General features: G+C 38.7%; 1 protein-coding gene across 1 annotated transcript in view; it reads left to right on the top strand.

The window, feature by feature from the left end:
* The first annotated feature begins 5,110 nt into the window (after positions 1–5,110).
* The window catches only part of ctbp2l (C-terminal binding protein 2, like), a 14,051-nt gene continuing 6,661 nt past the window's right edge, over positions 5,111–12,500 (top strand). The window contains 4 exon segments of the mRNA XM_042768211.1: positions 5,111–5,462; positions 5,464–6,658; positions 10,279–10,433; positions 11,003–11,147. Of these exon segments, the coding sequence (XP_042624145.1) occupies positions 5,205–5,462; positions 5,464–6,658; positions 10,279–10,433; positions 11,003–11,147 (1,753 nt within the window). The 5' untranslated portion in view covers positions 5,111–5,204.

The raw sequence follows: 12,500 nt of genomic DNA, 5'->3' as shown, positions 1-12,500 counted from the left end.
TGTTGTTTTAGTTTTTATTATTTTGGTTTTATTTTTCATTTTTATATTTTATTTTATTGTTGTTTTATTTTATTTATTTTATTATTTATTTTAATTTTTATTATTTAATTTAATTTAATTTCATTTGTTTATTTTATTTTGTTGTTTTATTTTATTTTATTTTGTTGTTTTATTTTGTTATGATGTTTTATTTTATTTTATTTTATTTTATTTTATTTTATTCACATCAAATGAGCAAATTCAGTATAGCCACACCTTGATGATGCATGTTTTTAAATAGACTATTTATTATATATTCACAACGTATATATTATTTATTATTCAAGGTTCATCAAAACTGAACGAGATACAAATAATAAAATGTTTTAATATTTATTTGTTTAATTATTTTATTTTATGCCACTGCTAAACCAATATTTTATGAGCATTATTGTTAAACTTAAGGAATTATGATGGCGATTTCACAATAATCCCTTCTCTTTCTTCCTCCTCTGGATGTGAATGATGTGTTTCCTCATTTTCTGTGTCTGAAATGAGACGTCAGAGCATCTAAAGAGGATTTCAGTCTGCAGGTGGTTTGACCTTTTAAATTATTCACACACATCAACGATTCCACTGACACACACACTCTCTAACCAATGTGTGTTTACTCCTGAAAATCCTCATGTTCTTCACGCGTCTTGAAGAAAATCAGTGACATGTCTCACAGTCCACAAACCCAGAAGCTATTTGTGTGTGTGTGTGTGTGTGTGTGTGTGTGTGTGTGTGTGTGTGTGTGTGTGTGTGTGTTGACCTCTTTGAGTGGACGCTCAGATCTCCTGATGTGAGTCTCACTGTCCTCTGCTGGTCACTGTGTGTCATTACACTCAAGATGCTGTTGTATTTAATGTACTTCTGTTCATTTTAATATGAGAATCATTCAGAAGATCACTCGTAAAATGTGCTTTTGTGCTTGTTTGACTCATCTCTCAGTCTAAAGAAGTCACTTGCATGCTAAAGAATAACAGAGTGTTTGTTTGTGAGCGCTGTGCATGCTGTCTACCATGTTTCCTGGCTCTAATTGTGTGTTTTTGTGTGTTTAATGCAGGTGTTCTGAGGGGTGATGCCCCGGTCGGACAGATCTTCAGTGTGTTAGACGGTGCGGCTCACGTCAGAGAGACAGACGTGTGTGTGTGTGTGTGTGTGTCAGCATGGCTCTGACCGACAAACACAAAGTCAAGAGACAGCGACTCGACAGAATCTGTGAAGGTGAGACTCTTTTATTCTGCTCAGAATCTCAATCAGATTCATTTTCAGGCCCAGACTGAATCTTTTCACACAGTTTTGGGGAAGATGTGATTTAAACACTGTGCTGCAGCTTATGCACACTTCATTATTTATTTACTATAATTTATTCTATTTTGTTATTATTATTTTTTTATTTTATTTGTTATAAATTTTTTTTTTAGGGTTGTGCTCTCTGTAAATTCATGAGTTGGATCACAACACACAGGAACTTGTGGAATCAGTGTTATTTCAGCACTATTTACTATATACTATTTATTATTATTTTGAAATAGCTTTTATTTTGATATTTTGTTATCATATTAATTTGTAAAAAAAAAAAAAAAAAAATCCTACACAGTTTTTCTGAGAAATGCATCATTTTTATTATTATTTCTTTAAATATTCCTATTGAGGTTTGATTTTTTTTTTTTTTCAGTTTTAGCTCAAATTTTAATTTTGTATTTATTTCTATGCAGCAATTTTAGTGCTTCAACCTAAACTTATTTCCGTTAGTTGCCAAGGCAATATTTCTAATTTTTCTCATTTTTCTTAAGTTTTTCATCTAATATTTATATTTTATTTTATTTAAGCTTTATTTTAATGAATCAACATGTTTTTTTAAATAGTTTTTGTTTTAGTTGACAGTAATAACCCTGACGAGTTTGAATCAGATTAACAGGAAGAGGAATTACTGAATTGTATCCATCTTTCTGTAATTCTATTGTACTTCAAAGGCTTTTTAATTATTTATTTATTTATTTATTTATTTATTTATTTTCAAGCTGAGTTTGTCTTTACTTTGCTTTTATATGTTTAAAAAATAAAATTTTACACGATTTCTTATAATTTCAATTCAATGTAATTTTACATCCTTGCATGTAAATTTGAACTGCAATATTGAATTCTATTCGATTCATACTCAGCATTTAATTCTGAACAGTGCACAACCCTGTTTAGTAGTTTTAGTTATTTAACAGATAATTGCATTAACTCTGTTATCCAAAGAAAAACATTTATCAGAGTGACTTGCGTGGAACCTAAAAGGCAAACTCACATTCATCTCTATTTTCATTCTGATATGAACTCTATTCCTGATGGATAACATGGAGTCGCTGTGATCAGTGTATTACACGAAACATGGCACAAACAAAACGAGATCTGGCGGTGTCTGTGGAGCGCCTTGGGCTGGATGACACTCGTGATTAAATCATTACACCGGTGGAGATGTATTCTGCCGGCGGTCTGGAGACAGAGAGTTTAATCAGAGGAACGACAGGAGCGCTGCGCTGCAGGGAAAACGCCGATCTGGCACGTCTGCTGCGCTCGCTACCAACGGCTCGGATGGGTTTAGAGAGAAAACCTCAGCGTGGCCCCGTTATTACAGGCCCGAGGGGTCTAGCTGAAGTGTGTTTGAGTCTCCTCTGGTCTCGTGGTGTCTCTGCCGGTCCGTCTGTTGCTCCATCTGGCTTCAGCTCGTGGCAGGTTGCCTGTGAGGAGGGATCGAGCGGCAGGCGATGAGGACAGAAGAGCACGATCACATGCTGCTGTAGTTACAGGCGTTCGGCCCGTCAGCAGATGTTCCTCTGCAGCTGTCAATTACTAACATGTGTTTTCTTCTCCAGGCTCTTGTTAGAGCGTTAAATTGCTCAGTGGCAGTTTAAACTTTAATATACACGCTTGCAGTCACAGCGATCGTTCTGAATATGCGACAAACCTGTCCTGATTGCACTTTATTAAGTTAGAATAACAGTTTCGTTGACTTGTATCTCTGCAGGAGTTGTTTGGATGGTGTTGGTGGTTGCTAAGGCGTTGTTAGGTGCTTGCTAAGGTGTTCTCAGTGGTTGCTAGGTGACCAGGTAACAACTTTAGGTTCGTAAAACGTTGTGGGAACATTGTTTTGAAATGTTTCTAAAACATTGAAATGTGTTTTCTTGATTATAATGTTATTTAAAGGTTACAAAAACAGAGTTCCACTAACTTTATTTGACCCAAAATGTAATGTTATTTGTGTTTATTTTTAATATTCTAAGAGCGTTGAAATGTCTAGTTTTCTTGTTGTGTTAAAATTTTTACAACAGTCTACCGTCTTTATTTAACCCAAAATATAACTTTATTTAAATGCTTTTAAAAAAAATAGAACATTACAATGTCTGGTTTTCTTGTCATGATTCTAACATAATTTAAACAGTTATTATAAAAATAAAAACAAATAATTTTTTTTTTTTAATTCTTAGTAAATGCTGTTAACTAAAAATGAGGAATTCTGCTTCTAGGAATAAAAAGTGCATGCATATTTTTGAAGGTTTAATATCATCTTCATCCGTTTATATAATGTTTGTATAATATTCTTCTTTTGCAGAAAGGTCCTGTGGTACAGTGATTGTGGTAATATCTCTAAGCATTAGAACAGTCCCTGGAGACGTGTTTTTGGTCTGCTGGGTTTATTTTGAGGGGTTGCCTTTAAAGAAGGATCAGCTCTATTTTCAGGGAGCTGCTGTCAGATATGTTCATGTTTGTTGGGCCGTTCTGGCAGATATTTCTGGACTCTGGAAGGATTGTGAACTATTTATCACGACACCGCTGAAAGCATTAAGTTATTTTACACTTCGCCTTGTGCCTTAGAAGAAACCTTAGGAAGATAAGACAAATTGTGGTGAAAAAAGACACACATTTTCAATAAATAATTTTTTCTTTCTTAATAATAATGGGAATAAACAAAGTAATATAGTTCACTGTGCATTCTCTATGACTGCTAAGCGACATGTAGATTGTGCAAGTTTATCACAATTGTTTTCACAGATTAAAATGTGTTTCTTCCAACACAAATCTAATGTAGATAAAGGGTCAGCCCATCTCAAGTGGTGCAATCATTAGGTGCATTTTCCTTAAACATCTGTATAACCCAAATGGAGATGGGTTATAGTCAAATAAAACTTGTGCTTTTGCTATACCAATGCATAAAGGTCATCATTACAAAAATACAATGTGAAGCACATTGCACCACTTGAATTGAATTAACCCTAGACTAACAGATGAGTAGCTTGAATATAGACCAAATAGACCAAACTGTGCATGTTGGACATCATTTCGAGTTATTTGTAAGTGTGTTCAGCATTAACGCGTTCTGCCCTGATCTGTGTGTGAGGATTAACACCGGTTGACTGCTTCCTAACACTGAACTAAACATGAAGACTTGCCTCCCATTCGCACTATAGAGCTGTACTGGTTTCTTTATATTGCCGTCACTTGACAAAAATGGTCCCTTCATGTTCTGCAGACAGAATGAGATTACAGTTTGAGTGTTTGTCACAGGAGACAGTGGTATTAAGTTGGTTTTATTTGAACTAATCTTTTGTTGCTGTTGTGGGGCCAGTAGGAGAGGATAAACCCCTTTAGATTAGCATGAGCCCTTTGCCAATGCATCGTCCTTCTGTTTTCTCTCATTTTTTACATCTTTCCTCCCTTATTTCTCTCCAAATAAAATCTCGATGCCTGAGAGCCAGAATCCGGCTCGTGTATAGATGTAAAGTGTGTTTCCATAAGTTTGTGTTACCGAGCTGTTGTGTTGTCCTATTCTTCTTCTGCCTGACTTGCTTATGTTTCCAGGGCTAAATAATTCAGCGCTTACCTGCCAGTCACATGATAGCATGACCTCAAGTGATGCAAAAAAGAAATGTCGGTTAGAGAACAGGTGAAATGTTACCTCCCTCGCACACCTTCGCAGGGAAACATAAGAAGTGAAATCAAACACCTGCTTTTTCCCCTCCTCACAACCGTCCTCTCTTCTTTCCTCACCCGTGCGTGCATGCACTAAACATTAGGCGTTCAGTCTGTAGGGTACGAGCGTTGGAAGCCACGGAAAGGTTCGGTTAAGACTCGCTAAAAACAGCTAATGGGTTGCTTCCACTGAAACTAACAGAAACCTCTGCGGGAACGTCATGGCTGTTCGTGGCACCGTTCCTCCTCCGGATTACTACCCTTTTGATATCGCTCTATCGGCACAGCCACCTGAAGATCTGCAGGGCTTTTATAAAGGAAACCAGCACATGCTGAGCAGATCAGGCTCGCATTATGGCCTGGCCACAGGAGGGGTCAGGACCGCTTGGGATCAAGGGCAAGCTAGAGTGGCTACTCCTGGTCCTACGCCCGGGCATCATCCTCCTCCTCCTCCTCGGCAAGCTAGAGTGGCTACTCCTGCCCCCGCCCTCGGCTCATGAGATCAGCCGCTTGTACAGGGATTCTCTGGCCATCAAGATGATCCAAGACAGTCAGCGTATTCGCAGTAGAGCCGCTTCACCCGCTTGCTTCGGCATTGAGTCCAGCTTCGCCGGCCACTCCGTGTACGGTGACGTCAACGGGCTTTCTCTGGAGTCCTGTCAGCCGGCATCCACCTGCATAGTGGTGGACCCTACAGCTTCGGTCATGGATGGGACTCTTCCTCGAGGGAATCCTTCTTATGGCTCCGTAGCGACTCAGAGGATGCCCTATGACCCTGCTTACGATCCAGGCACTGCACCGGCTCCTCTCACCACCGGGATGACTGGCCACCACCATTCGGCGGGCGTCTCCATCGACCCCAAGAGGACTGTGGATTCGAATTTCCTGGCACTCCTGCGCTCCGAGGGTCTGTCGGAAAACACTATAACTCTTCTCCTACAGCAAGGGTTTGACTCTACATCCATGCTTGCCATGATGGAAGACCACGACGTCCGCTCCATCGCTCCCAATTTGGGGCAGGCACGAGTGCTGTCAAGAGTGGTTCTCAATTGCAAGACGGGAGCAACCGGTGGTGCAGTAATGCGAGGTCGTTCCAACAGCTTCAGCCACCGCAGTGATCTCTACATGCAGCCTCAGGCACTCGGCATGGAAGGCAACCTCATTCAACAGCCTCCCAGCGCCATGCAGTCCATCTCGCCTAGAATGGGAGAGTTTCTAGGTCGCCGGCCGAGCAGTGCTCCATCTCAGCATCTCCTTGAAACCACAACATACCCAGGGGTTCGCTCGATCGGAGGTCTTCCGGTCAGTCCGGGTGGCTACGCCACTGCGCTACCTCAAACACGACCTTTATACAACGCACACACTGGCCTGGCCATGTCAGCCCTGTCTGCTCAACAACAGCCTCCGACCATCCCAGGAGTGGCACCCAAGACCTTCTCCAGTACGTACACCCCCATGGAGCTGATGAAGCGCCCTCCAAACCTTCCTCCGTTCTCTCCTACCCACAGCCCTCATCACAGCCCTCAGTTACTCCGCAAGGGAGCAGGGCCTGTGGAGAGTGCCATCCTCCCGGCATCTTCAGCCCTCCAGCCTCAGACCCTTAATCCTAACAACAAGCAAACCCGCCGAACTGGACCGCCGGTCATCATATCCACCATGGCTTCACCTGACACAAGTAACGAGCTCATTCTGTCTTTTCCACCTGTCCCTACATCTCTCTTGGCTGTAGCTGCTAGGTTTACCTTCATGTAACGATTTTGGGTTTGTACTTGTTAATGTCTAGCCATTGTTTATTCTTTGCTTCTACTTCAAATGTACTCTACATGTTCCTTGTTTTCAGTAGAATGGACGATGTAGACCATAAATGCGAAATATGAAGGCATTGTATGACTAATACATACAATTCCTAAAACAAACAAAAACTCCTGCTAACAGCAGACTTTGATATTTGGACATGCAAAGCAGATTTAGCTTAGTGTTCTGTTTTTAGATTAGGAGACTATATATATATTCCCCCTCTAGTGGGATTCAGCGTTTGTGATCCCAGCTGAACTTCCTGAATGACTTTCAGACCTGCATTTGTGTGTTTTACAATTTTAAGAAGAACAGTGTCACTGCCAGAGGTTCAGAGTAATACTGAACTTATAATTATTTACAAGCAACTTTAACCCGGGGCTTTTCTTGCTGACATATTCGGCCCTTTTGGGTCCATGGTTATGCATTACGCTTAATCTACAAGAACCGTAGTGATTTCACTCTCTGTTCAGTTAACAGTGTGTGTGTTTTACAGTTTGAGCTGAGCACTGTATCTCACTGCAGGCCTTATCAGAGTCTTAGAGCCTTAAATCTCATTAGTGTTAATAGGATATGCAGAGACACGGTCCTCTGAGAGCGCGTTAGAGTCTCTCGACTGGAGACACACACTGAGAGTCTCTAGAAAACTCAGCCTGACTTGACATTTTAGGTTTTTGAGAAGAATTTACAAGTGAAATGGTGGAGACTGTTCAGGCTCGTTCCCAACTGCTGATAAACGCTGAAGGCTATATGAGGTTCTTCTGTGTCTTAAATGCACATGAGGACAGTTTGTCAGGCTGAAGGTTGTTGGTGTTCAGGAGGCTGGTGGCAGATCGGCTGTGTTATTGAGTTCTGTCACAGCCGACACGTGACCAACCTTCAACACTGAAATATGGTTGAAATACTGTTAGTTGTTTCAATGTTGAAAAAAACGTTAAAACAATGTTAAATGCTATTAAAATTCATTGAGCTTCATCAGAGGAATAATGCTTCACTATAAACGCTTTATTCCTCCCCGGCTATCTTTCCTTCCTCTTATCCTTTTTTGTAACTTGCTTTACTTTGTTTTCTTTCTTTCTTTCTTTCGTATTTCTTTCATTCATTCATTCATTCTTTCTTTCTTTCTTCCTTCCTTCCTTCCTTCCTTCTTTCTTTCTTTCTTTCTTTCTTTTTCTTCCATATTTCTTTCATTCATCTTTCCTTCCTTCCTTCCTTCCTTCTTTCTTTCTTTCTTTCTTTCTTTCTTTTTCTTCCTTCCTTCTTTCCTTCTTTACTTCCTTCCTTCCAGTATCTGTCATTAGTTGCTCCTGTAGTATTTGTTTGACTTTTGGTTGTCATGTGTACACATTAATTGTCTGTTGCTTGGCAACCAGTGGTTACATTGTAATCACACATAGATGATGCGTGTAAATAAGGACAGACTTATGAAAATTTGTGTGCATTTTTATTCCTAATGAATGCATGTGTACGAACACATTTTATAAACTCAAGAAGTGTGTGTGTGTGTGTGTGTGTGTTGAGTGGGCGGTGCTCTGCGCTGGCTGCCGGTAGTCTTAAATGCTCTCGGTTGGTTGGTTTCATAAGTAGTTTATTAGCAGTGCCGTTAAACAGAGCAGCGTCCGCCGCTCACTGGCAGACACACACCGACCAATCTGACCGCAGCACGTCCTGCCGCCCGGATGGAGCTCGCCGCAGGTCAGTCTGTGTGTGTGTGTGTGTGTGTGTGACACGTGACCCACAGGAGGATCATCTGAACCAGCTTACGCCCAGAACACCTGTGGCTGTGGTGCATTATGGGTAGTGAAGACATGCATGGAAGGGTTAATTAGCTTATGTTTGCAGCAGGATGAGTTTGTTTATGTGTTCAGCACGTGTCCTGTAGAAAGACTGAAGTGATTAAAGACGTGTGTGTGTGTGTGTGTGTGTGTGTGTGTGTGTGTGTGTGTGGTTATGTAATTTTAAGGACGGATCAGGATGATGTGTACTGTATATAAGACATTCATCTGCACGCTTGTAAATAAACATGTTTGGTAGCATTTAATGATGATTTCAGCAGCGTTTAGATGTTTGTAATGTGTGAGTTTTGAGTTTGGATATGAAGTGTGTGTGTGTGTGTGTGTGTGTCTCTGAGTGGAGGTCAGTGTGAATAATTCATGTGTTGTAAATGGAACGGCTCCTGGATATTGAATCCAACACTGACTGTGCGTCACCCTCTTTTGCTCTTTTGTTTTCATTTATATTTTTTAATCTTTCTCAGTTCATGTGTTTTCTTATCTCTTAGACAGTGACTCTCAAAAGTATTCAAGTCATACTTAAAATATCTGAATGAATATGTTATAAAGTATTAAATCAATTGTTATTGACTGTAAATAAAGATGCGCAAACACACTTTACAATCAGAACATTTGACAGACAGGTGTTTGTAGGTTTGAAATTTATATTTTCACGGCAGTTATTATTTATCATTTTTGAAAGTGAAAAAAATATAACTATATTTGATATTGAACAAACTGCAAAGAAATGTTTCAGTGAAATTTCTTAATTTGTGTCAGGTGAACACATCTAATACATAAAATAAGAATTATTGACATTTGTTGAATGATTGAATAAAGATGCGTTGTATTCAGTATGTTGAAATATTAGTTATTAGTCATGAGTACAGAATGCTGAAGATATGTTTCACTCTACTTTCTGACAGATGGAACATGAGGACCATAAATACAGTGTGTTTTGAGTAAGATTGTACATTTAAGAGGCTTGATGCTTAGATGTCGTGCTGTAGTAAAAATTTAATTCTGTAATTGTTTTTGTTGAGAGAATTCATGTATGATCGTAAAAATATATTTTAATGGGAAGACCCTTGATATGAGGGCAAAAACAGCGCTTTGTTGTGATAGTCGTTTTAAATCATGTTTTCATAATTTCTTGTTTCAAATCAGAGTTTAATGTGATTCACAATGCTCTATTAACAATCACATTTGTGTTCCTGACAGATGTTTTTTTCCAGGGTGCTAGAAACTGTTTTCCAAACAGACAGATAAACACACTGTTTGGAATAGCATGCTAGCATACTGCTCTACTATTTCTACTGTTTCTACAGTATATACTGCATGAATAGTGTTTTATTTTGGATTCAGCCTCTGATTGGCTCGTTCTCTCTCATCTTAATCTGAACTTCCTGTATGATGTCACCGGATAGAAATCAGATGCTCTGAAATCTGATTAAGTGCTTTTGGCGGATAAGAAGTGTGAGTGTGTGTGTGTGTGTGTGTGTGTGTGTGTGTGTGTGTATTTGTGCTCACTTGTTTTTAAATAAAAAAAAACAAAAGGAACCTTTTATAAAAGTCAGACTGTTTGATATTTGCCATCAAAAAACATTAAATTCTAAAGTTATTTATATTAATATGCAATTACTATATTATTGATAAATCAAATATAAAAGCACTAAAGTTCTTCTGTGTGTCTCTCTCTCTCTCTGTGTGTGTATGTGTGTGTGTGCAGGTATCAGGCCTCAGATCGTGAACGGCCCGATGCATCCTCGTCCTCTGGTGGCTCTGCTGGATGGTCGGGACTGTACGGTGGAGATGCCCATCCTCAAAGATCTGGCCACCGTAGCCTTCTGTGACGCACAGTCCACACAGGAGATCCACGAGAAGGTGAAGACACACACACACACACTCTCACACACACACACACAGACACACTCACAGACACACTCACACACACACACACACACACACACACACACACACAAACACACACACTTGCTCACACTCAGTTTTTAGTTTTTTTTTTATGTGTATATAGTTTAAAAAAAATTATCTCAGTTTTAGTTATTTTAGTACTTTACTAACCTTAAAATAGAAATATTTTCAGTTAGTTTCCAAGGCACCATTTCTCATTTTCTTTTAGTTTATTTCAGCATTTATTTTAAGTATTTCATTTCGAGGTTTGGTTTAGTCACCGAACATAACTCTACTTCAGACCAGCTTCCAAAGCATCCTAATGATCTAGAAAAAATGAGTGTTCAGGGAAAAATAAGCTGATATTTATTGACTGCAATGATTATCTCACAGTAGGAATAGAATCATTAGTAGGACAGAATATAAAAAATAACCACCCGATTAAAGCATCATTTACAGCTGAGAGATGGATGAGAGAGTCGTGTGAAGCATCATGGGATAGCGTGCATGAGCTCTGAGCTGTGCTTGTGTGTGTGTCTCAGGTGTTAAACGAGGCGATCGGAGCGCTGATGTATCACACCATCACACTGACACGAGAAGATCTGGAGAAGTTCAAAGCGCTCAGGATCATCATCCGCATCGGCAGCGGATACGACAACATCGACATCAAAGCAGCCGGAGAGCTGGGTAATGAACATCAACACTAACTAGTGCAGAATCATATCAAATTAACACAATAATGTTTCATATTTGATGTTTTGTATCCAGTCAAAGCTCTTTCAGTGTAACTGTACAAGCGTCCAGCTTCAGCTCGAGCTTCACGTGTCAAATCTTGAGTGATTTTGATCAAGTAAAGGTCAGAATAACTGCAGTAATATCTCCAGATGAACTCTTACTGGACTGAAGCAGCTCAGCTTTACTTGATTCTCCATCAATCATGTTTTAGAGTCTCAAATCTGATCATCATGATCTGTTGAGGAGCGTTTGTTTTCCAGAAGCTTTACTTTCACTGCTCCTCAGCGGAGGAATGATCTTCACAAGCCTCCAGAACATCTCACATCTTCTGAGGAGCCTTTATTTCTTCATCTCTCAGTCAGCGCTGGATTATACACCACCGGTCAAAGGTTTGGGGTCAGTAAGACTTGTAATGTTTTATAAAAAAGTCTCTTCTGCTCATCAAGGCTGCATTTATTTGATCAAAAATACAGAAAAAAAACAGTAATCTTGTGAAATGTTATTACGATATAAAATAATGCTTTCTATTTTAATATCCTTTAAAATATAATTTATTTCTGTGATGCGCAGCTGTATTTTCAGCATCATTACTCCAGTCTTCAGTGTCACATGATCTTCAGAAATCATTCTAATATGATGATTTATTATTAGAATTATCAACAGTTGTGCTGACAAATATTTTTTTTTGGAAACTGCGATATTTTTTTCAGGAATTTTTTATGAATAAAAAGTTAAAAAGAACAGCATTTATTCAAAATATAAATCTTCTCTAAAAATATAAATATTAACAATTTAACACATCCTTGTTGAATAAAAGTTTTAATTTATTTCTTTCTTTCAAAAAAAAAGAAAGAATAAAAATGTACTGACCCCAAACTTTTGAACGGTAGTGTATATTGTTAGAAATTATTTCTATTTTAATTAAATGCTTTTCTTTTTAATGTTTTATTCATCAAAGAATCCTGAAAACTATATGAAGCAGCAGAACAGTTTCAGCACTGATAATAAATCATCATATTAGAATGATTTCTGAAGATCATGTGACACTGAAGACTGGAGTAATGATGCTGAAAATACAGCTGCACATCACAGAAATACATTAGATTTTAATGTATTTTAAAATAGAAAAATGTTATTTTACATCATAAAAATATTTCACAATATTGTATTTTTTCCTGTATTTTTAATTAAATAGATGCAGCCTTGATGAGCAGAAGAAACTCCTGTAAAAACATTAAAAATCGTTCTGATCCCAAACTTTTGACTGGTAGTGTATGTCAGTGTATGTGATATTTAGATCATGTT

The sequence above is a fragment of the Cyprinus carpio genome, chromosome A12, assembly GCF_018340385.1.
Source record: "Cyprinus carpio isolate SPL01 chromosome A12, ASM1834038v1, whole genome shotgun sequence".
Lineage (NCBI taxonomy): Eukaryota > Metazoa > Chordata > Actinopteri > Cypriniformes > Cyprinidae > Cyprinus > Cyprinus carpio.
Note: the sequence above shows the minus strand (reverse complement) of the source record. Positions and strands in the feature narration are given on the sequence as shown.